Below are 26,945 nucleotides of genomic sequence, written 5' to 3' on the forward strand. Positions count from 1 at the left end.
GAGCTTTACAATCATTCATACCACAATCAAGCAGACCCAAACATGCACTAGAGTGGTTTTTCTAGCTATCATTAGACTTGATTTAGAACTGGGGAAAAAATATTGGTACAAAATGGTTTTAAAATAAAAGGTGAAAACTGGTTTGTTGCTACTGATAACAACTTTATTCTTATTTTATGATCTCCACTTTTAAAGGAAATCTGTACTTAAAGAGGTAATAAAGTGTTATTAAAGTCTCATTTTTTTTTGTTGTTTAAAAATAACAAACATGTTATACTTACCTGCTCTCTGCAGGCGTTTTGCACAGATTTGATTTACTAAAACTAGAGAGTGCAAAATCTGGTGCAGCTCTGCACAGAAACCAATCAGCTTCCAGGTTTTTTTTTTTTTTTTTTTGTCAAAGCTTAATTAAACAAGCCGAAGCTAGAAGTTGATTGGTTATCACGCACAGCTGCGGCTGACTTTGCACTTTCCATCCAGTTTTAATAAATCAACCCCATTGTGATCTCCAGGTGGGGATGGCTTCCCCTGCACCCCCCCCCCCCAGCCAGTATGAAAACAATGGCTCCATGGAAGGGATTCCCCCATCAACACAGACTGTGTTAATGGGGGAATCAAGTGATTTTTTTTCCAGCAACCACTGGTTACAGGAAAGAAAATCACATTGTCTATGGCCTGCCCAAGTCTGTTATTTTTAACCTCCCTGGCGGTTTACCCGAGTGTGGCTCGGGGTTAAAATTCAGTACCATTAGCGGTAACCCCGAGCCACACTCGGGATCGCATTGCAGGATCCTGGGGCGGCGTTACTTACCTTGTCCCCGGGATCCTGCGATGTCCCCCGCAGTGTCCGAGGGCTCCGTCCTCCTCCGAAGCCTCTCCGTGCCAGGCTCCGTTCCCTGCGAGCGGCGCGACGCACGGGGGCGGAGCCTGGCGGCAAATTCAAAAAAAGTAAAAATCATAACACATACAGTACTGGAATCTGTAAGATTCCAGTACTGTATGAAATGATTTCACATCCCTTTTGTCCCCAGTGCTTTGTCCCATGCCCTGCATGCAGTTTTACATGATATACACTGTTCTTTCTGCCTGGAAACTGGAGATTGTCCATAGCAACCAAAAAGTGTCCCTTTACGTCAAAAATGGCTTTAGACCAACTAGAAAACAGCGATAGTAAATTAGAACACTTGCAGAATTGAGCGATAGTGAATTGTGGGGAAATTTATTTTATTACTATTTTTTTTTTTTTTTTTAATTATTTATTTTTTATTTATTATATTATAATTTATGTTTTTGTGTTTCAAACTTTATCATACCCGGGATATCTACTAGACTCTGGTTTGGACAGATTTAAGTGTGTTATTGTTAAGATTTACAGACCTACAATATAAAACGCCAAATTTCCATGCAAAATAATGGTACCGCTTTCAGCACCTAAAATCCGAAATAATCATACCGCCAGGGAGGTTAACATCCATTACCAGACCAAGCTGTACCAAGCCAATCAGTTTCTAACTTCAGCTTGTTCAATTAAAGTGATTGTAAGGGTTTTTTTTTTTAAACCAAACTTATCATACTTACCTCCACTGTGCAGCCGTTTTGCACAGAGTGGCCCCGATCCTCATCTTCTGGGGTCCCCCGGCGGCTCCTCCATGCATCAGATAACCCCCTACGAGAAGCGCTCTCCCGGGGGTTACCTCGCAGGCATGCTCCCGAGTCCAGCATTCAGCGGCCCAAGCCGACGATTGTATGGCTTGGTACCGCCCCCCGGTGTCCATGTCATTGGACTTGTTTGACAGCAGTGGGAGCCAATGGCTGCGCTGCTATCAATCTATCCAATCAAGAGCCAAGAACCCCGGGCAGAGAGACAGCGCGTCCCCGCCAGGTCAAGTTCCAGGTCTCAGGTAAGTAAAATGGAGGGGCTGGGGGCCAGTCTCTGCCAGGTGTTTATTCACCTTAATGCATAGGATGCATTAAGGAGAAAAAACATGAAGTTTTACAACCCCTTTAAGCTTTGACAAAAATGGAAGCTGATTGGTTATTTATGCAGAAATGCACCAGATTTTGAACTCTCCAGTTTTAGTAAATGAATCCCATTGTCTCTTTGCCCTGAATGGGCAGGGTTACAGTATCTCTTTAAGTGCTAGGGTCCAGTGTAAGAAAATATCAGGGCTGACAACGCTGATCTCCTTTTGAAAGTGCCAGTTGCTTGACTGTGTCTGACTTCAGTAAGACTTACACACACCTGGAACAAGCACACATCACCTTAGTAGATAAAAAAATACATTGTTATATCTCTATTGATTTTTGAAATAGTTAAAGCCAATGCAGGACAGTCAGGCAATTAGCATTTTCAGGAGAGAACGGCAGCCTACATATTTTTTTCCTGGCAGGTTTCCCTTGTTTTACTACAAATGGAAAGAAGGCAACTTGTGTATTGCTGTTGGTGAATGGAGGACTCTATTGATAGCTGCATCACAGTGGTGCTACAACAATAAAACCCAGAGAAAAAAAACATGTTAAATTCAGGAGCAGATCTACCACAAGTCACAAACTGCCTGCACTCGCTTACAGGGAACACACAAAGAAGTATTTTTCTTTCGACAGCTAGCAAGTTATTGTAGAACTATAGGCAAAACCTTTTTTTTTTCATTTTGGTTAAAGAGGGTTATAATCCTTCAGTAATTTTTTTTTTTTATTTTAATTTTATTCTAAGATAAAAAAGGCAGTCTCTAAGATACACAAGACAACCAAGCAGTGTAGTAGAAATACAGAGCAGAACATGTAGGGTTCAAATTCTATCTGTGAGTCATTTTTTTGGCATCTGTGTCCCATTGGGGGGATTTATCTTCACGTTCTCTCCCATAGGCAAAACAGGAAATGAGAGGAAATTCATGCAAATCAAGGGAGTCCCTTGGGGCCCCCCAGGTCACCAGAACTAGTGTCCCCATTGGAAGATTTCCCCTCTATTACTTTTCTGGAGGCAACCTAAAATTTGGGATTTTCTTTTACTTTCATTCATAATAGTAAACAAGACAAATAGAGAGGGTGACTCTCCCTAATGGAGGGCACAGACAGCAATACAAAACTGACAGGTGTTCTAATCCCTCCCCACTCTATTCAAAACCAACAAGAAAAAAAATGTTGCTTTAGTTATACTATCATTTTTTTAAGCTGATCAGTAAACAAGCTTGTAGAAACTTGTCAGACAGATAACAGAAAGTTCTGCCCTGTAGCAAAAACCGGGAGTAGAAAAAAGTATATGTGAAAGAGGTGTAGCCTGGGGAGGGAAGGGGGCTCAGGGCATTTAGGTTCATGTGCCTCCAGTAACCTAAATATGACTCTCCTTACATGTATAGTCTAGATTTATTGTTATTAAACTGGGTGCTAAACCTTATTATTAAAAATGACTTGTGTAACAATTCTTATTTCATAACCATTAAAAAATCTAGTTGCAACAAACCATACTCACACTCCTGAATTTACTGTTAATGATTGGGGGCGTTTGTCCACCAGATGCTCCAAGGATGGCACCTCTGTATGAATATGAACTGGAGAATCTGATGTGTCTTCTAGAGGGGATATTATGACCTCAGGAAAGTAATCCTGAAGAGAACAAATAACAGGCACTTAAAGTATGTCAGTCAAGGAAAAATAATAAAAAAAAATATGCTGTACATCTCTAAACGGTCAATTACTTCCTCTCTCCTCCCACCTAAAAATCTATTTCAGGCAGTGTTTTTTACATGTTTATTTTTTTTTTTTACAAAAAACATTGCATTTGTTCAGCAGCGCCCCCTGCCTAGGCAAGAGATATGTTTACTTTGACCTCCCAATGCCTCCTGTGATACCCACGCCACATATTCTACAAGAGCTGCACTGTCCATTGTTCATAAAATCTCAAGACACTTGCATTGCAGACACCTTGGTCTTGCAGCCATAAACAGAATGACATAGTGCCAAATCTCCATCTGTGCAGGCATGATTAGAGGCTGGCTGCAAGAAGTAGAAAGACAGAGCTGGACCCAATGACAGAAAAGATAGCGGCACAGGCCCAGACCTGCAGTAGAGGAGCGGCAGTGGAGAAGAGGACAACATGAAATTTAGAGGGCTTGTATGTTAATGCTACATATAAAAGCACAAAAGGTAACGAGCATATGAATAATATGTTGCAAGACAATGTAAGTGCAGAAAAATAGTCGTTGATCTGTCAGAAATGCACTCAACCCCTAAGTTCTAATGGCCCTTTCCTGGGCTGACAACACACAGCATTTTTGTGGACTAAGTGATGTTAGCCAACCCAGTTGTCATTTGCTAAACTGCTTAAAAGGAGAAGTATAGCCAAAGCTCATTTGGCTGTACCTCTCCTATGGATCACAGGAGTGCATTTCATTTTGCACTCCTGTGACCCGTTTTCTGCTGGCGTCACCAGTGTCAGTCCAGGCACCACGTCATCCCCACAATGAAATTCTGGATCCGCCAGGTGCCTGGACTGACACCTCGCCCAGCCTCTCAGTGAGCCACTGAGAGCCTGAGATGGCCGCTCCGCCCCCTCCACAGCTCAGCGCTCCAATGAGCGAGAAGGGAGCAGAGCAGAGAGCTGTGACTGATTGACAGTCTACAGCTCTCTGCTCACGGAGCTGTGAAAACTGAGCGATCGTCGATGTTTAATCGCTCAGTTCTCAGTGCAGAGGCGCCGGGGGACAGATGTAGCATCAGACCCATGCTGCTTCCACTTAGGGAAGTATGATGGAGAAAAAAAAAACAAAACAACTTTTACTTCTTTTATTCTCTCCTCATCTCTACAACATATTCGGTAGTCCTAGATAAGAACAAGGAGGACTCATTTGAATCCTTGAGATAACACAGGAAGTTTGCACAAGGCACAGGATGGCTCAGAATTAGTTTTTTTTGCAATTATCAAACAGATATAAAAGAACACTTTCAATACTATATTTAATGGACTAAAAGGGAAAAAGGGAATAAATAAGAGAAGTCTATTGTTAGGGTTTACATACAGTTGTGCTCATAAGTTTACATACCGTGGCAGAATTTATAAATTCTTGGCCATTTTTCAGAGAATATGAATGACAACACCAAAAAATCTTTCACTCGTGGTTAGTGTTTGGCTGAAGCCATTTATTATCAATCAACTGTGTTTACTATTTTTAAATCAGAATGGCAACAGAAACTACCCAAATGACCCTGATCAAAAGTTTACATACTCTGGTGGTTTTGGCTTGATAACATGCACACATGTTGACACAAAGGGGTTTGAATGGCTACTAAAGGTAACCATCCTCACCTGTGACCTGTTTGCTTGTAGTTAGTGTGTGTGTATAAAAGGTCAATGAGTTATCTAACTCCTGACAGACCCTTGCATATTACATCCAGTGCTGCACTGAGGTTTCTGGATTCTGAGTCATGGGGAAAGCAAAAGAATTGTCAAAGGATCTGCGGGAAAAGGTAGTTGAACTGTATAAAAAAGGAAAGGGATATAAAAAGATATCCAAGGAATTGAGAATGCCAATCAGCAGTGTTCAAACCACAACCAAGCAGTTTTTATGTTTTATGGAACACATATAAACATAGGAGGCAAATGTTTACTACATGCTGCAAAGACTTAATACAATATATAAAGAAAAAAATCAAGCTGAAAAGGCATACAATGCTGGTTTTGAAAACACAATAGAGTTAAATACATTGGTAAATCATTACCAAATTACTCTTCTGTTATAAGCAAAATTAATTGGGAACACAGAGTTGTTTTTGAGGCTGTCAATGGAGTGGAACTATTATAAACATGTTTTCTTTTCACCTTGCAATGCATCATTAAAGTGGAACTTCACCCAAAAGGTGAAGTTCTGCTTTAATGCCTCCTCCCCAACTCCTCTTTTATATTTGGCATTTTTTTTTGGGGGGGGGTACTTGTTTTTGACAGGTACCCACTCCCACTCAGTTTTCCTTCCTCCACCCCCCAGTGTTGTGGGACACGTCACAGGTCCCAGAAGACTACAGGACAATTCACTATGCATAGCACGGTTCACGCATGCACAGTGGAGACCCAGATGTAAAGCGGCAAGCTGTCACAGCCAGGTGCCCACAGTTAAAATACCAGGGCTGGGGACTGAACATGGTCCCCGCCACCTCGTCGGGTGAGCGCTAGATCCTGGTACAGGTGTCTGATTTCATAGTTGCTGACTTTTAATTTTCAGAAAACCAACTGGAGCTCCACTTTAAGCAGCCTGAAAAAAGCATCCCCCACTGCCGCTTACATGCAGAGAAAGAGGGACCCCCAACTCACCTTGTGACTTCAGTGACGACACATAGGGGTTGCCTTACTAAAACTGGAGAATGCATAATCTGGTGCAGCTCTGCATGAAGCTGATGGCTAGCATGCACAGCTGCACCAGATTTTGCACTCTCCAGTTTTAGTAAATCAACCCCTTGATTTAGGTAAGTATCCAGGGTTTTTTATCAAAGGGTTAAGGGAAGAGGAGAGCATGCTTGAGCAGTGGTGTCACACTCCTGGCTATGCTGCCCAGCAGAAAAAGTGGTTTGACAGAATTATGAACCCGCCGGCAGATAAACAGCCCATGCATGTGTATTTAACTTTGCAATTACTGGTTCCATGGAGTTCAAATTAACAAGAGTTCACCTTGGAAATCAGCTAGCCTAAAGCTTAAATTTTTGTATTTATCAATTTTGCAGTACTGTAAATGGGTCTATTAGGGTTTGGTAGAACACAACTCAAAAACAAACCAAACTAATGGGAGCATGTCAGTGAATATGATTTTTTTTAATGATTTTTTTTCTGGTACAATATTTTAATTGAAATATAAGAAAAACAAATGTAGTTGTAATAATCCTGTGCAGGGGATATAAGCAGTAAGCATGACATAATGAGTAGATATGATTTTTCAAACTAATACAACTGCTTAGAACCAGATGTGTAAATGATGTACCTGTAAATGGGAAAAATCCAGTTGTGCTCATTACAGCAGGCCTTAATCTTACCAGCTCAAGTATTTCAGCATGCCCCCTCCATCATGGTGCTGTGCACAATTTTTGAAAACATGTTTTATGCTAGTACCAAGTATAAAGTGGTAAAATATGTAAAAAATTGTAATTTTGACTTAACTAAGGAGTGGTCAAGACACAGTGGGTAGGGGCTGTTCTGTACTCCAAGATAATGACATTACAGGTAAGTCACAATTTCTGTTATTTTAATTTTACACTATGGTACAATACACAGGACTTATATTCATAAACCATATGAGCTAACCAAGCAATAAAGGGGTGGCAAACAACATAGCAACACAGAACTGTCAACAGGCCCACAAGAAAACAAAAGTTAAATAACACGAACAAAATGCCTTGAAGCACCTTGCACCCAAAGCTCACATCAGCCAAGGCCTGAACATCCACCTGATAGAACGTTTGACGAGACGACCAGGTGGTGGCCTTTCAAAACTGGGAAGCAGATGTTTGATGTTGAAAAGCCCAAGAGGCACAAATAACCCTGGTAAAATGGGCTCTGATAGAGAAATGAGGGATCCCCGGTATTGGCTGCGGATTTGTTAATTTCTGTGGCGAACCTGGAGAATCTCTTTGGCAGAGATTTTGAAAGATCTCTGTGCGCAGAGACCACTTTCCAGAGTCTAGATGTTAACTGCTTAGGAAGTCTGCCTGCAAATTGTCCACTCTAGGGATGTGGATGGCCGAGAACGCTGAGTATGCAAGTCTATGCTCACAGTATAAAGCGTATTTCTTTTGGATCAGCAGTGTTTTAGAGATAATCTGATGGCTTTAAGTTCTAAAATGTTAATGAAGGGGACAATGTCCCCCAGGCAGTCAGTGAGTTGTAAACTCTGCCCTGCTGTTACCACCTTCCAGGTCATGTGAAGAAACAACTTTCCCCATTCCAATGCAGAATAGAATCATGTCAGGGAGGGCTTTGTCGGGCTGGACAGAAGCATTGGGTGATCCAGGGGTTGGATTTGTTTATTTAACTTAAGTATGTTGGATAGAAGAGATCTGGAGTAAGCCTGGGAAAAGGGAACTGTCCCGAAGGAGGCTACCATCAACTTTAGAATCCTCATGAAGAAGCAAACTAAGGCATACTCTTTTGACCTAACCACATGCAGGACCTTCTCTCAAGGAATGAAATTCTGGCTTAGGCTGTGTCCAAGATTAGACCCAGGAACTCCAGATGGTGTGAAAGCTGGAACGCAGACTTTGGAAAATTTATTATCCAGCCAAATATTTGAAGGAACTGAGTCATCTGATTTACGATGGAAGACAAGTTTGTGGCTGAGGAGTCCTTCTTCAAAAGGTCATCCAGGTAACCTGTGACAGGAATGTGCTGGGTGTGCAGATGAACCAAAAGTGGGATAAGCACTTTCGTTAACACCTGCGGTGTAGGGGACAGCCTTAATAGTAGTACTACAGCATGGAAGTGTTGGTCTCCCACAGCAAAATGCAGAAAGCACTGATGTGGGGGGAATATGGGAATGTATGTATAGATGAGCTTTTTGTATGTCTACTGATGCCAGAAATTCCCCTTGTAGGAGAGAAACAATAACTCTGCCTCTGATTCATGAACAGGTTCAGGGGGAATAGAGGACGCGTACCATTTATGGCCTCTGGAAAACAAAGGTTCCAGAATTGCTGAGTGTTTTCGAAGGATTCAGGCAAAGGGGCGGAGAATTCTGCTTTCGTAGGAAAAGGCATTTCTGAGAGAGAGCTAGAGTAAGATGATGGAAGTGGTGTAAAAGTTGCTTTGGGAGAACTGGGGCATTGCTAAAAACCTTGTGCACACAATGAGAATATTGCACAAATTATTGTTCTACCTTATCTACAATGCTGGGCCTACTAGTGGTCCAGGCTTCACCTGTCAAAGTGGGCATACCCCCAAAGGGGTCCCTAGGGTCTGGAAACTATAGAAATGGATCACAACACTGGACCTAAATAGTCCACAGAGTAATCACGGTTTTATGAGTATGTTCTATGGGCAGCCCTAGCAGGACTTTTGTGTCCAATTACCTGAATGTAGCCTGCATAGCACCCGTGGTCTGAGAATACATGTCCTATGTCCTGTACTGTTCTTTCTGAATTCAGGTTGTTCAAACTAAGCTCTGATATACTGAATATATAATAAAAGTAAATAGAAAAAAAGACACATTCTAGCATTTTTAAAAATGTGAAAATGCTAGCCCATAAACGGTGGATCTTAAACATTAAAAAGAGCAAAGTACAATAAAGCGTGTAATCCTAGCAGCCACTCATAAATTGGCTATCAATATCTTACCTAAAATTAGACAGGGAAATTGAGTTCATGAGCATAAAATGAAGTAAATGTCTTAAGTAATCTGAATGTGTAGTGTGTTTATCCATCTATACAGTTTCATTAAACAAATTACAGCCTCAAAAAAATATTTTTTATAACAGACAATTGTAATTCAGTTATCTCAAAAAGCAATCACTTCCTTCTAAGTGTACACCAACTAATTAATCGTGCATGGAAAAGCAAATTATATCTTCACAGAATTTACTATGGGCCTGTGATGCATGTAGACATGCACACACATGCTGCAGAATTTTTGTATATGTGGAATTTACTAACATGTGTGGTCTTCTATGGAATAACTCGACTGGATTGCAGTGTGTTACTAAACCCAGTAATATGAAAATAGTTCACCACCCCCCCTCCCACAGTGCCCAAAGCTTAGAAATATTCTTTTTACATTAAAATACTACCACTATATACCTTTTTGGATGATCTGTATTCTACGGTTACATGATAAACTGCACAGTTTCTCCAGTGCTGAGAGTTCAGGAAGGAGGAGATTTTCACTACACCCTGTATACACGCCCACATGTGTGATGTCAATATCATGTGACATGCCTATCTCTGAGAACAAGTAAATGTTCTCTCCAGCATTAAAGACACAAGTGAGCATGTGCAGGTTGGCTACTCTGCCTGTGTTATCTGGCCTTCCCCAGATAGACAGTGCAGGAGGGGAAGGATCTGTGCATACAGAATAAAAAAGCCTCTTTACACAATGCAGAGGATTAACCCCTTAAGTTCCACAGTGAGTATAACAAGCTGAGCATGTCTTAAATAAAAATGTGATTTGATTTTCTCTGATGTTTTGGGGCCTAACTGCTGTTTGCATTTTTAAAATGTACACAGCATGTAATAAAACAGCATCAAGTGTGCATGGCTGTTAATAATGTATGGAATTGTTGGTATTTGGTTTTTAAAAGGTGCAAGTTTTAGGGCCACACCTCACACCTTAATTAATTTCTTCATGTATAAAAGGAAGCCCAAATGCTGAGAATTGAAGAAAGCCAAACTAGTGGAGTTCACATTTCTACATTCAATGGGCACATTTACCATCCTGCTGATCATACAACTACCAGGAAAGTGCTATGATCAAGGGAGGAACACAACTAGCCTTTCGGAGAGCACAGTAAATGTACTATACTAATGTCTGATATTGAAATTATGTATAAAATCCTTATATGTGATGTAATGTGACTGCTACTATTTCCATTTAAAAATAGAACAATCACATTCACCAACTGCAAATCAATACAAGTATCCACTTTCCTTTTAACACAACGTTCCATCAAAGAAAGATGTTGCCCAAGGGGTAAACACAATGCATATATGCAATATCATATAGTTCCTACGTACCTTCACTACTCTTTTCACTGACCCTATGCTGATTTTATCTGGCTTAGCTCTGGCTCCTGGAGGATCCCAGAGGTGCAGTAACACAGCTTCCCCTTCTTCAAGGACATGAGCTTGACCTTCAAAGTGTGGCTTTTCATACAGTATCCAGCTGTGATGGAGAAATAAATACTGTAATGGGAGAAGGCAGGCAGAAAAACGCAGACACATTTCGGAAGTAAATTTACTTCGGCTTTCTTACAACCATCTGGAAAATATTGTTACGTTATTACCAAAAAGGCAAACACCTACACACATACTAGCACTCAGAAATAATCACATAGAAACATACACATCTGCAAACACTTATACATGTATTTTCTATAAGCAAATAATAAGGTGGAAATCATAGTATAGCAATTCATTCTAACAACCAGTTGTTTTTCTCTGGTATAACTCATTTAATTTGAAAAATCAATTAAGATATTTTTTTTTTTTGGCTGGTACGATATTTTTATTGAGGTTTTGAAAGTGATAAAGTTACATGTAAACGTTTTGTAAATACAATGGAACTAATATAAGATATACACATAAATAAAATGCAAGATATAACAATGTAAAAGAGAAAATAGGAAAATTTAAGGTGTGATAATATTCACGTATGGAGAAGAGTCCATAATGAAGAAAAACTAAAAGAGCAAGGAAGATAAAAATGTTCAATTTACAAATCTGGGTGAAGTAATTGCATTAAAAAAAATCTTAAATAAAATCAAATAAATAAATAAAATAAAATATTTGGGGGAGAAGAGAAAGAGTAGATGGAAAAGGGAAGAAAGGAGACACAAGAAAGTGAAGCTTACTGAGCTTTTGAAGTATAGAGAATCTTAACAGAGAAAGATTAGAGAGAAAGCAAAGAATTCTCAAAATCAAGTTCAGTAGTATAATCTAACCATGGAGACCATGTATTCAAAAAGTGAGAATGTTTGTCAAGAAGAATTGAGGATACTTTTTTATGGACCATGGGTCCCATAATTCTTTGTTTTACCTCTCTAAAGTTCAGGGAAGGTTGCCTCCAAGCCTTAGCAATAGTTTTCCTGGTATTAAAATAAATTATTATTTAAACATTGTCTAGGTAATTATAGCCCATAAATGACAAGAAGAGCTGCTAGTGCTGTTTTGTGCAATCTGACCACCTTCTGCACATAAAGTAAAAAGGATGGTCTTTGGATGGTAATTTTTAATGATCACTCAGGAACTACCCATCTATTTTTCAGAACACGTTAAGGGCCTGCTCACACCAACTTAAAGCAGAGCTCCAGCCTCAAAAATTGTTTTTTAAAAGTCAGCAGCTACAAATTCTGTAGCTGCTGACTTTTAATAAGGACACTTACCTGCCCAATGAGCCCGCTTGGGTGCAGGCTCTGTCACTGAAACTGAGGGAAACCGGCAGTGGAGCCTTTAGGCTTCACAGCCAGTTTCCTACTGCGCATGCATGAGTCACGAGGTGCTTTCTCAATGGCTCTGTCATCTTCTGGAACACGCACAGGTCCCAGAAGGCAGTGGGGGGGCCTCGAGGCAGAAGAGGAAAAATATATCCAAAAATGAGGGGGGGGGGGGGTTGCTGGTCCTTAGCTTAAGACCTAGTTGTAGATTGGGTGGAACTCTAATTTAAGGACAAGTCAATTTACACCACTGCAATTTGGACATTTCAATAAAGTTCCCCCCAAAAAATAAAAAAAAATGTAAATAAAACAATTCATGCATCAGCACTGTTTCTCCCAGTGCACACAAGTGGTTGTGGTGTGAACGACCACTACATGTAGATGCAACACACATACACATATATATATATATATATATATATATATACACATATATATATATATATATATATATATATATATATATATATATATATATATATATATATATATATATATATATATATATATATATTATTTTTTTTTTATATTATTTTGATTTGACACACTTATTACAGCCAGAAAGAGCAGTCTACACTACCTTCCACCTGACTGGGCAATAGTGATGATACGAACCGGACCCACTGTGCAAAATACAGGATGGAGGCTAATGCTGCGTACACACGAGCGGACTTTATGGCAGACTTTGCCCGGCGGACTTTTCAACGGACTTTACGACGGACTTTCTGAATGAACGGACTTGCCTACACACAATCAACCAAAGTCCGTTGAATTCGTACGTGATGACGTACGACCGGACTAAAACAAGGAAGTTCATAGCCAGTAGCCAATAGCTGCCCTAGCGTGGCTTTTTGTCCGTCAAACTAGCATACAGACGAGCGGACTTTTCGACCGGACTCGAGTCCGTCGGATAGATTTGAAACATGTTTCAAATCTAAGTCCGTCCAACATTTGAGAAAACAAAGTCCGCTGGAGCCCACACACGATCAAATTGTCAGACGAAATCCCGTCCGCCGGGTAAAGTCTGCCGTAAAGTCCGCTCATGTGTACACGGCATTAGGGCAAAGAGAGCAGTCATTGGAAGAATTGCTAAAACAGGAAATAAGATACCGTAAGTGGTAGTTGTGCACTGCCACCTAGTGGTGTGTGTATATAAAAGTACAGTACAAATAAACGCAGAAACTGTACGACATAAACCATGTGCAATAAATCTAGCTGCTGCTATCACCAGGATGTTATCATAAAACAACAAATGAATGAATATCTAAAAATGTGATAGCGCTGCTGCAATCTGACAAATAATACATAAATCCTATAATATGCAATAAATGCATGTTCTGAATAAATATACAATCCAATAGTAAAAGTTGATTGAAACAAAAAAAAAAGTCTTATTATTGAATGTGTTTCAAATTACACTGTGAGAAAAAAATGCTTCTCAAGCAAAAAATGTAAATAAATCCGATATTGATGTGCAATAAATGCATGTGCTGAAAAAATGAAAAGTCCAATGATAACTATATATGAAAGTTAATTGGAACATTTATATATAGAGTGTGCTTCAAATTCCACTTTGGGAAAAAAGTGCTTCTCAGATAAACCAACAATCTGTGACAAGTGCTCCCTTCACCAGATGAAATGGCTGCTGACCTCCGTCTTAGACCCTGAAAGAGTCAAACTAACTCACAAATACTGATAATTCCCATCAGGAACAAGGCTCCACACTGATCTTTAATGGTTCCCACCTATTTATGCATGTCGGTCTGGAGTTGCTGGTGATCATCACGCAGGCAACCTTTAAAGGAGAAGTATACGAGGTACAAAGCGTGTTTGATCCCTGCAGGACCTTGTGGGGAACCATTAAAGATCAGTGTGGAGCCTTGTTCCTGATGGGAATTATCAGTATTTGTGAGTGAGTTTGACTCTTTCAGGGTCTAAGAAGGAGGTGAGCAGCCATTTCATCTGGTAAAGGGAGCACTTGTCACAGATTGTTGATTTATCTGAGAAGCCCTTTTTTCTAACAGTGGAATTTGAAGCACACTCTATACAACAGTGATGGTGAACCTTGGCACCCCAGATGTTTTTGAACTACATTTCCCATTATGATGCTCATCAACACTGCAGAGTGCATGAGCATCATGGGAAATGTAGTTCCAAAACATCTGGGGTGCCAAGGTTCGCCATCACTGCTATATAAGAAGATTTTGTGTTACAATTAATTTACATATATATTTGATATTGGGCTATTCATTTTTTCAGCACATGCGTTTATTGCACATCAGTATTGGATTTATTTACATTTTTTACTTGAGAATCACTTTTTTCTCACAGTGTAATTTGAAACACATTCTATAATAAGAAGATTTTTTGTTTCAATCAACTTTTTTATACATTTACTATTGGATTGCATATTTATTCAGTACATGCGTTTATTGCATATTATTGGATTTATGTATTATTTGTCAGATTGCAGCAGCGCTACCACATTTTTTAAAACAGCAAATAAGTGTTTTATCTGCCTTGTTATAAAGCAGAAGTGTGTAAATCACAAGACTATACAGAATTACGACTAATCTGGTAAGCAAACCAGTAAATATATTTGTATTTAATACGTGTATTTAGCTGTTTGCCTGGAGTTTTGCTTTAATGAACATGAAACACCTTGTAGGTGACAACCTTTATTTGCTACTCTCTCACCAACCATTAAGCAATAAAGCTGACTGTACTGACAGGAAAACATTTTCAATACATTTTGGTAAAACTAACCAATACAGATGTAATTCATATCAAAATGTATTTGCAAAGTGGATAATACCAACACAAAATATATACTTGCTAAATCTATACTTCAGTTACCTTTTTTTGTCTTTGTAAAAGGGTATTATCTGCAACAGTCTAGCTCAGCTACAAAATGTTATAAATAGCAAATTGCATTGCCAGACCTTTCATTGATCACTTTCAGAAGAATATGATGGTATTGGCTCATTCGGAAAACTGTGCAAGATGCAAAGCACTAAGCATGATAACCCAGAGCAACCAATCAGAGTCAGACCAGCCCCAGATGGATCCTGCTGGGTTCCGCTAGATATTGCACCTTGTATTTAGTCTTTACCTCTGCATATTCTGCAGATTATACCATCCATATACAGTGAGGGAAAAAAGTATTTGATCCCCTGCTGATTTTGTATGTTTGCCCACTGACAAAAATGATCAGTCGATAATTTTAATGGTAGGTTTATTTTAATAGTGAGAGACAGAACAACAAAAAAATCCAGAAAAATGCATTTCAAAAAAGTTATAAATTGATTTGCATTTTAATGAGTGAAATAAGTACTTGACCCCTTCGCAAAACATGACTTAGTACTTGGTGGCAAAAGCCTTGTTGGCAATCACAGAGCTCAGACATTTCCCGTAGTGGGCCACCAGATTTGCACACAGGAGGGATTTTATCCCACTCCTCTTTGCAGATCCTCTCCAAGTCATTAAGGTTTCGAGGCTGACGTTTGGTAACTCGCACCTTCAGCTTCCTTCACATATTTTCTATGGGATTAAGGTCTGGAGACTGGCTAGGCCACTCCAGGACCTTAATGTGCTTCTTCTTGAATCACTCCTTTGTTGCCATGGCCATGTGTTTTGGGTCATTGTCATGCTGGAATACCCATGCACGACCCATTTTCAATGCCCTGGCTAAGGGAAGGAGGTTCTCACCCAAGATTTGATGGTACATGGCCCCGTCCATCGTTCCTTTGATGCAGTGAAGTTGTCCTGTCCCCTTAGCAGAAAATCACCCCCAAAGCATAATGTTTCCACCTACATGTTTGACAGTGGGGATGGCGTTCTTGTTTATGCCAAGGAGCTAAATTTTGGTCTCATCTGACCACAACACTTTCACCCAGTACTCCTTTGAATCATTTAGATGTTCATTAGCAAACTTCAGACGGGCCTGTACATGTACTTTCTTGAGCAGGGGGACCTTGCGGGCGCTGCAAGAATTTAGTCCTTCACGACTTAGTGTGTTACCAATTGTTTTCTTGGTGACTTGGTCCCAGCTGCCTTGAGATCATTGACAAGATTCTCCCATGTAGTTCTGGGCTGATTCCTCACCGTTCTCATGATCATTAAAACTCCACGAGGTGAGCTCTTGCATGGAACCCCCAGACTGAGGGAGATTGACAGTTATTTTGTGTTTCTTCCATTTGCGAATAATCTCACCAACTGTTGTCACCCTATCACCAAGCTGCTTGGCGATGATCTTGTAGCCCATTCCAGCCTTGTGTAGGTCTACAATCTTGTCCCTCACATCCTTGGACAGCTCTTTGGTCTTGGCCATGGTGGAGAAATTGGAATATGATTGACTGATTGCTTCTGCGGACAGGTGTCTTTTATACAGGTAACAGGCTAAGATTAGGAGCACTCCCTTTGAGAAAGTGCTCCTAATCTTAGCTCGTTCCCTGTATAGAAGACACTTGGGAGGCAAAAATCTTGCTGATTTATAGGGCATCAAATACCTTTTTCACTCATTAAAATGCAAATCAGTTTATAACTTTTTTTGAAATGCGTTTTTCTGGATATTTTTTATGTTATTCTGTCTCTCACTGTTAAAATAAACCTACCATTAAAATTATAGACTGATCATTTCTTTGTCAGTGGGCAAACATACAAAATCAGCAGGGGATCCAATACTTTTTTCTCTCACTGTAACTGGAAGGAAACATACATTTATATGCCATAAGTCTGTTTATGTTGAAAAAGCAGAAACACTCTCCATCTTTATGTATATTTTTTCTTATTTCTTTCAAAGCTGTTATTTTTCTCCCTTTTGTAAACACAGCCAACACAGAAAATAAGCAATTTCCTCTTGAAAGCATAGCCGTAAATTCTGTAGACTACTTGCATGCACTAAACAAATTCCAGACAATATTAGAAGAAGATGAAGTGGTCACTCTAAAGCCAGCCCATAAATACTAATGTTTAACGGCTCTAATAAGGGAGCTAAAGAGCATCTCAAAGGGGAATGTGAAATATTTCACAGGTGTCGGCAGCTCTGCCAGGTAGTTGTGTCCGCTGGTGAAAGCTTAATTATCCAATATGCACAATGCAGATTTTGTCTTTGAAGTTCACATTTCGGAAGTCGCTTGTTACTATAGAAACACGGGATTATCCTGCTACTCATAATACCTTCTAGTTTACTGCAATGATATTTACACTAATATAAATTTAAAACATGCTAAAGTCAGCCCACTTTATCGTGGCATGGATGAAGTTTGTTTTTTAATGAAGAAAACAGGATAGAAGGCTTGGCAGACCATGGCAAAGGAACTATTGAAACTTAAAGCTAAACTCTGGGCACAAAAACTTTTATTAAAATATATTCCTCAATAGCCGCAAATGATTTAAATCCACTGTGTGTGTGCCAAATTCCTTTGGGAAACCAGTTATCATGTATAAATAGCCGAGACATCATCACAGTGCTGTACATATGAGAGAAAAACAGAGGGCGCACCAGCCTTGCGCATTATCTTTATAACATTAAAATGTATTTGTGGGTAAAAAGATCTACCTGCTTACCAAACTTAGCCCTGAAGAAGAGGGGATACCCCTTGAAACACGTCAGCCCTCTTTGGACGCTCATTGCTTTCCAGGCTACTGGCCAGCAGATCGTTTTGGAGGATTAATTTGATGGACTTTTATATCTGCTTGATTTTATCGCTCGTTTGTGAGTGTGATCTTTTTACCCACAAATACATTTTAATGTTATAAAGGTAATGCGCAAGGCTGGTGCGCCCTCTGTTTTTTCTCTCAGAGTTTCTTCTGGATTCCCCCTGACCTGTTGAGAGTGGCAGCACAGCCGATGCGCCGGTGGGATTATGCGGAGAACTTCTTCCCTGCTAACTACACGGCAATCTTTTGAGCGCAGGAGCTATTTATTTTCTTTTCATATCCAATACTGTACATAGCCTGTGCAAAAAGCAGAGGCCTTGCCCATTACAGGCTGCCTGCAAAAAACTATAGGAGGGGGCGGAGACAAGACCAGTCACCCTGTACGGGGGGAGAGAGCTGCAGTGAGCAGTCTTTATTATGGGAAGCTGCTACACAGAGGCAAAGATTCACACTGGACTACTGCAGAAAAATACACAAAGCACACTGAGAATGTAAGAATACACATGTCTCTTGTATTTGTATATTTGTTTATCCAGAAGTCCAGCCTTAAATACTTTCTAAAGCCTCATTTTTAGTTTTGGATAGAGTGGTGAGGAGAGGAGTTAGTTGTCTAAGAGGGTTTTTTCACTTTAGTGAGATTTCCTCTCACTTCCTGTTGTATCCACAGGACAGGAAGTAAAGGGAAAGTGTTAACTATTCCCCACTCCATCCAATATGAAAACAAAATTGACTTTAGATATACCTTAACTGCTTGCTGACCAGCCGCCGTCATTATACTGTGGCAGGTCGGCACGATCCCGCGAGCCGTCGTAGCTATACGTCGGCTCCTTTAAGTGGGACAGCAGGCACGCACGTGGCCACTGCACTGCGGGGGGTGCCAATGCTCGTGGCCGACAGTCGGGATGACCACCAGCCATGAGCGATCGCGGGCACAAGAGGCAGAACAGGGACGTGTGTGTGTAAATACACAAATCCCTGTTCTGTGAGGAGATGCAGATCGTGAGTTTCTAATAGCTAGGAATCATAATCTGTCATCCCCTCTAGTCAGTCCCCTCCCCCTACAGTTAGAACACACAGTCAGGGAACAGAGTTAACCCCTTGATCGCCCCCTAGTGTTAACCCCTTCCCTGCCAGTGACATTTATACAGTAATCAATGCATTTTTAGAGCACTGATCGCTGTATAATTGTCAATCGTCCCAAAAATGTCTCAAAAGTGTCCGATGTGTCCGCCATAATGTCGCTGTCGCGATAAAAATCGCATATCACCACCATTACTAGTAAAAAAGTTATAATAATAAAAATGCCATAAATCTATCTCCTATTTTGTAGGCGCTATAACTTTTGCGCAAACCAATCAATATACGCTATTGTGATTTTTATTACCAAAAATATGTAGAAGAATACAAAATCGGCCTAAACTGAGAAAAAAAAAATTGGCTTTTTTTTTTAAAAAAATGGGGATATTTATTATAGCAAAAAGTACAAAATATAATGTTTTTTTCAAAATTGTCCCTCTTTTTTTGTTTATAGCGCAAAAAAGTAAAAACCGCTGAGATGATCAATTACCACCAAAAGAAAGCTCTATTTGTGGGAAAAAAAGGACATCAATTTTGTTTGGGTGCAGCGCCGCAGGACCGCGCAATTGTCAGTTAAATCGACGCAGTGCTGTATCGCAAAAAATGCTCTGGTCATTGAGCAGCCAAATCTTCTAGGGCTGAAGTGGTTAAAAAAGACCCTCCAGTGCTGCCGATATATCTCCCTCACAGATTTTGTGTCCATGCCCACCTCCTCTCATTATATCATATTCATTAGCAGCTTTTTTTTCCCTGGCCCACATCTGCTCATCTAAAACATGCAAAGGAGATGAAGTAGATACAGACAGGAGCTGAAATCTCTGCAAAGGGACACTGTGAAAATATATTTTTTCACAAGAATGATTTGCATTTCTAAGCTTATAAACTACATAATAATTATAGCAATGTGTAAGCATGTTTTACCCACTTGCCCTCCGGAAGGTTTACCCCCCCCTTCATGACCAGGCCATTTTTTGCGATATGGCACTGTTACTTTAACTGACAATTGTGTGGTCGTGGGACACTGTAGCCAAAACAAATAGAGCTTTCTTTTGGTGGTATTTGATCACCTCTGCGGTTTTTATTTTTTGCGCTATAAACAAAAAAGAGCGACAATTTAGAAAAAAAAAAAAAAAAAAAAAAAAAACAATATTTCTTGCTTTCTGCTATAAAACTTATCCAATAAAAAAAATGGAAAAAAAAAAATCTAATTTCTTAAAAAATTTAGGCCAATATGTATTCTGCTACATGTTTTTGGTAAAAAAAATGCCAATAAGCATATATTGATTGGTTTGCGCAAGAGTTATAGCGTCTACAAACTATGGGATAGATTTATGAAATTTGTATTTTTTATTAGTAATGGCGGCAATCAGCGACTTCTAGCAGGACTGCGACATTGTGGCGGGCAAATCGGACACTAAGTGACACTTTTTGGGGACCAGTGACACTAAAAATAGTGCTAAAAATATACACTGTCACTGTACTAATGACACTGGCTGGGGAGGGGTTAACATCAGGGGTGATCAAAGGGTTAAATGTGTGCCTAGGAAGTGTGGGGGGCTGCTTTTACTATGAGAAGGCAGAGATTCGTGTTCCTGCTTTGTAGGAGCAGAAAAATCACAACCTTCCCTTCTCACAGAACGGCGATCTGGCTTGTCCAATCACAGCAGGAGTGGGTCGCCGGCAGAGCGCGTGCGTGCCCCAGACCCAAAAGTGCAGGATCACGTACAGGTACGTGATCTTACCCAGGAGAGCCGCCTTGTCGCTGTATATTTTCAGTATACGGTCGGCAAGTGGTTAAAATCCACGCAGTTGATGATGACAAGGTCTTTGTATAGAATAATTCCAAGAATTGGTATATTAAACATAGTTACATTGGTTCAGCTGGCCAATGCCCCTGGAAGATGGAAATCACTGACATAGACACCTCTACACCAGTGATCTCCACTTGCTTACTGGCCCTGTGCTGAGCGGCTGCTCTCCTGTACTGAGAACACAGAAAGGCATGGGCACCATTCAGAGAACTGCACTGCCCGCCTTACCGCCTTGTTCAATTAGAGAATGCTTTGCATTCATTCAGAAAATCCAAAGCATTCTCTTAATGGCACCTGTGCTGAATGGCCAACCTCTTGTGTTCAGTAAGCGAAGGTGCAGCCGCTCAACACAGGATCTTGAAGTTAGTGGCGATTACTGGAGTAGCGGTTTGTACTTCAGTTATTTCTGGCTTCCAGGGGCATCAGCCAGGTGTGGTATATACATAGATACATTAATCCAAGCTAGACCAATGTAACTATGTATAAAACACCCATACCTGGAATGATTCTGTAACCTCCCTGGCGGTATGATTATATCAGATTTTTGAATCTCAAAGCGGTACAATTGTTTTGCATAGAAATTTGGCATTTTATATTGTAGGCCTGTAATTCTTAGGAATAACACACTTAAATCTGTCCAAACAAGAGTCTAGTAGACATCTCGGGTATGATAGTTTGAAACACGAAATCATAAATTATAATTTAATAACTATAAATAATTATAACAAATAATATGAATTTCCCCACGAATCACTATCGCTCAATTCTGCAAGTGATTCTAATTTATTATTGCTGTTTTCTAGCTGGTCTAAAACCGCTTTTGACGTAAAGGGACACTTTTTGAATGCCATGGACAATCTCCAGTTTCCAGGCAGAAAGAACAGTATATATAATATAAAACTGCATGCAGGGCATTGGACAAAGCATTAGGGACAAAAGGGATGTGAAATGATTTGATCTTTAAGATTACAGTGTACTGTATGTTATGTTTTTTGTACTTTTTGAATTTCCCATGCTTCGCGTCACTCGCAGGGAATGGAGCCCGGCATACAGAGCATCGGGCGGAGGACACAGTGGGGGGACATCGCAGGATCCTAGTGACAAGGTAAGTAACCTGGACCAGGATTCTGCCATGTAATCCCGAGTGTGTTATCGCTAATGGCACTGAAATTTAACCCCGAGCCACACTCAGGAATACCACCAGGGAGGTTAAGAGTCAGTCTATCCATAACACTGAACACAGTCAAGCCACAGGGCTCTCTTTGATGGTTATGGTATTTTGAGCAATGCTGCTCTCCTTAAGCAGGGAAACTCCAAATCATTACAAAGAAAAAGCTCTGAGGAATGCATATATTCTGGTCATGCAAACACCTCACTAGCTTTTGGCATAGTATATTTCGGCAAATCTCCTCTGTTACTGGCATCTTCAAACTCCCCCAGACCCTGGAATCGCTTTGTTAAACTTGGGCATTGCAGCTTTCCCTCCTAACTTCCGCATAGTAATCACGCACATATTTTTAGCAGCCAGATCACTAACAACAAAAAACTGGAAATCTAATGTAGTACTGAATATGTCTGAAACACCCAAATTTACACAATCCCACTATGTCTATGACTACTTGCCAATAACTGTAACTCTAGGAAGAAATTTGACATGCAGTGGAAGATCTGGAGGGAGTGGCTTAATGTAACCCATTGATATGTCTGTACTGAAAACTTTGATAACCAATAAACCATAATTTCATAGTTACCCTTCCTGATCCAATTGTTCACTCAAGATGGTCCATCTCACCACAACCCAACCATTACCCTGGTTCTACACCTATCACTTTCCCTTTGTTATGTTTTCCTACCCCTTTATTATTTTTATTATTTTTCTTGTAATCTATATTTTTTTCTTTTTCTTTTTTTTATTCTCTAATACCTTAGTCAATGCCTTTACTCTAGCATACTATGTGATTAATATTACAACCAGCTACCTAATGTACAATCATAATGTTTATGACAGGTTTTGACAGATATTTGTTGAACATATGCTTCCTTTCTGTACTCTGTATACAGTTTATTTCTCCTGTTTTATATTGTGAAAACATTTTTCAATAAAAAATAATAAAAAAAAAAGCTCTGAGGAAGGGAGCATGTCTCCCGAAACGCGTCAGTTTCCAACCACAAAGATGTGACTTTCCTGTTAATGGAGTTTTGTGTATGACATGCATTTTATCTTCTCATGTTTGTGAATATGACTTTGGCATTTTTAATACATTTTTATTGGTGTTGAAGGTAATACACTAGAACATACAAACTCCTTAAGGTAGCGCCATGGTTGGGAATCGAACCGACCATAGTGCTGCTAAGCAAAAGTGCTAACCAGTTTAGCATAGGCGTGCGCACAGGGTGTGCCAGGTGTGCCTGGGCACACCCTAATCACCCCGTGTGGTGCATATTTTCAATGTTTAGTTCCCTGATATTTCACCAAATAAAAAAAAAAATCATTTTTTTGTTCTCCTAAAAAATTGTAAAAAAATTATTAAAATAATATTGTAACTGCCCTACTGACACCACCAATATCTGCCCTTATAACACCATTCACTGCTCTATTGACACCTTCCGTATATATACACACGTACACACATATATGTTTGAGCTTTGGGGTGCACACCTCAATGCAATAGGCTGCGCACACCTAAGCAGTTTAGCCAGACACAGATGGTTCAATTCTTGGCTGGTTCAGCAGGGACCGGCCGAGATTTAAACCATCTATGAGCAGGCTGATTGTACCAAAGTCGATCCATCAATCGATTTGGGTACAACCAACATGTTGGATTTCTAGCATGCAATTTTTGCCAGCGGCTATGGCCGCTAGTAATAATTACTGTATTCCCCAGGCTGGGATGGCTCCCCTGTGGTTGCTGGAAAGAAAAGCATATAATATATGGCCTGCCTTAGCCACTGTTCTCCAGCAGCTACCATAAATTGAAATATTACTTTATGGAGGGCAGACCACATAATACACATCATTTCTCAATAACGCTCTCTGGCTACATCTAGGGAGGCTTGGGGTGGATGTGTTACTAGTAAAAATTGGTTGCAAGGCAAACTGTACATCTGGCCTCAGAAGTGCAAATATTCTGTTGAGCTTAGATTTATACAACATGCTTTAAAGTGATTCTGTCTTTTAGTGTAGTGGTTGTTAACTTTTTAGCTCCTTCCAAAAACTGCTGCTTTCACTTAAAAGACTTCAAAGAATAATGAGAAATGAAGAAAAACTGTTATAAAAAGCCAAATACATTGAGCAACAAAAACAAATGAGGTGCAACTGATCATACTTGTTTTTTTGTAATAACAGTTGTCAAGTAAGTAATAAAAAGGTAATAGCATTAAAAAGAATATAAAAGCTACTTTAGTACAATGTGCAGCAAGTTGGTTTAAATTCCAAATGTCTTTCTTATTTTTCCTTACCATCCTCTGATCACACGAATATTTACACCATTTGGGAACACCCAGGATGTTGCATCAAGAGCGTCTCCTTTTAGTTCAATCTTGTTCTCGTGATGTACAACATCTGACAGGATCACCTGCATTGAGTTAAGATAACAACATCATTTGGCTCAGTCTGTAGGCACTTAAACAATGTTGACATCAAAGTTTAACCATGTCTTTGAAACATCAAAGATCTATATAGTTAATGTACATGAAAAAATGTCTTTATGTATCACTTAAATGAATGTACTCTGTACATAAAATGCTGTCAGAGCATAATGTATACCATTCTAGTACGTGGACCTGGAAGTATAGACTTCCATTTTTAAGGGTGACGGGTTCTTGAATTCCACCAGGAACACATGGACACAAAGATGTTTTATCCTGGGTAGAATTCATTGCTCATTTCAGTGGTTTCAAGACCAATGCATGACTAGAATGCATTGCAGCTCTTAAATTGTCAGTTTACTGCAAATAAAATGTTAATTACAGATAGAGCCTGGTGGGCTAAATTACATTGGCAACAAGGTATGTAAACCCCGTAGAATTGACTGGTTTTCTGCAGTAATTTGTCATAAAATGTGTTCTGATCCTCATCTAAAGCCCCGTACACATGGGCTGAAGGTCAGGAGACAACGGCTGGTTAAAAAAAACTGTAGTGTATACTGCCTTAAGTCGCAACCATACACAAGCACAATGTGTTTACACTGACAACACACAAACAATTCCAATTTTTCTTGTCTTTATTGAACACAACTATGAAACATTCACAGTGCTGGATGAAAAAGAAGTGGACCCCTGGAGTTAAAAGCTCGTCAAACTTCCTTTGGCAGCAATGACTTCAAGAAAGCGCTTTTGGTAGCTCTGGATCATACCTGTACAACGTTCAGGAAGAATTTTTCGATCATTCCTCTTTACAAAACTGCTTCAGCACAAACACATTTGAAGAACGTCTAGTGCGAACGGCTCTCTTTAGGTCAATTCCACAACATCTCTATGGGGATAAGGTCTGGGCTCTGACTGGGCAACTCCAAAAGACGCATTTTCATTCTATGAAGCAGTCTGTGGTGGATTTACTTTGATTCTTAGGATCATTGTCCTCCTGCATCTCCCAACTTTTACTAAGCTTCAGCTGGCAGACAGCCACCCTGACATTATCCTGTAGGATATTTTGGTAAACTTGGGAAGTCATTTCCACTCGATGATGGCAAGTGGTCCAGGCCCTAAAGCAGCACAGAAAGCCCAATTTATGACGTTCCCTCCACCATATTTCACCATTGGGAAGATGATGTTTTGATGTTGGTAAGCTGTGCCCTTTTTGTGCCATCCATAGTGCTATTTTTCCCAAATATTTAGGCCTGTTGTACAGGGGAGTTTTTTATTGATCTGAAAATAGATGCATTGTTGTCTACGGGACATTGCACACAGCTGAGTAAAGATCGGTAGTACAGCGTTGAGTACAGAGCAGTAAAACAAAAATAGAAAATTTTACATTTGAATGCAATAATTTACTTGTGTGTGTATACTTGTTTAATGTTTACGCAAATATAAGTGAGTATATTACAATACTGGCAATGACGAAGAATTTTACTGGTCATTACATATCTGTACACTTGCACACTTTTGGCAAAAAAGCTGCGCGATGTCACGGGCTCGGATCCTCCCTCCTAGACACGTTGCGCCCTGTGATTGGGCTTCCTCAGTAGGCCTACTGATAATTGTTGTGCTACACTATTTTCATAAACAGGGATGTTTGCAAGTACCAGTGATGTCTTCAAGCCTTTAGGTGTTACGTTTGAGTTCTTCTTTACCTCATTAAGGATTTTGCATTGTGCTTTGGGAGTCATCATGGCTGGGCGCCCACATCTAGGAAGTGTAGCCACATTACTAAACTGTCTTCATTTATAGACAATTTATCTGACGAATGATGGATGCCTAAACACTTTGTTTTGTATCTTTTTCCAGCCTTATGCAGATCAGCTACTCTTGATTGTATTTCTTCAGAGGACTCCTTTTTGTGAGGCATGGTTCACATCAACAGATGCCTCTTATGAACAGCAATAGTAAAATATGTGGGTGTCTTGTACCAATCAATTAGCTCTAAACCACACCTCCAGACTCATTTTAATAATTGGACTCCAGGTGTGCAAACAACTTACTCCAATAAGCTTTTGTTGAAGTAATTAGTCTATGGGTTCACTTACCTTTTCCTCCAGTACTGTGAATGTTTAATGGGTGTGTTTAGTATAGACACAAGAAATTAGAATTGTTTGTTTGTCACCAGCTTAAACACATTGTGTTTGTCTATTGTTGTGCAGGGAAAACAGTTAATTCCAAAGAGTTTTTTTGCCACTATAGTTTTGGAAACTCCAGCAGTGAGAGCAGCATGTCCTATTCCCTTCTAATGCATTTTTCACTTTAGGTGAGCAGACCCAGGATGGACTTACCCTTTAATCTCACATTTGAATTATAAAAATTAAATAGTGCAATAGGGGTTACTGTATTCTGCACCTCACTGTTGCTCCTACTAAAAATCTGGTTAAGATACTCCTTTACACATGAACAAGCCAACCTTGGCTACAGGTAAGCCGCCAGGGTCTGTAGTTTAGGTTCCTGTCTATGGTGCCAAATCTGGTATCTGGCCTAATACCACAGTACATAGACAATAAATTAGTGCAGCATTTTATATTAATCTGTATTACAACAGAAGCATTATTGGGCATGCCGCAAGAAAGAAGTCTAGTTGATGATGGATAATAGCCTCAATATGGAGCCATCTTCTAACCACACTATAAGGCA

General features: G+C 39.9%; 1 protein-coding gene across 1 annotated transcript in view; it reads right to left on the bottom strand.

Moving 5' to 3' along the window:
* Positions 1-26,945, bottom strand: part of CRYBG3 (crystallin beta-gamma domain containing 3) — a 300,493-nt gene that overhangs the window by 75,028 nt on the left and 198,520 nt on the right. Inside the window, exons 6-8 of the mRNA XM_073616985.1 lie at positions 24,126-24,241; positions 10,700-10,847; positions 3,470-3,603 (exon numbers count right to left, since the gene is read on the bottom strand). Coding sequence (XP_073473086.1) covers positions 3,470-3,603; positions 10,700-10,847; positions 24,126-24,241 — 398 coding nt within the window. The remainder of the gene's footprint in view (positions 1-3,469; positions 3,604-10,699; positions 10,848-24,125; positions 24,242-26,945) is intronic.

Source organism: Aquarana catesbeiana, linkage group LG02, assembly GCF_042186555.1.
Source record: "Aquarana catesbeiana isolate 2022-GZ linkage group LG02, ASM4218655v1, whole genome shotgun sequence".
Taxonomy (NCBI): Eukaryota; Metazoa; Chordata; class Amphibia; order Anura; family Ranidae; genus Aquarana; species Aquarana catesbeiana.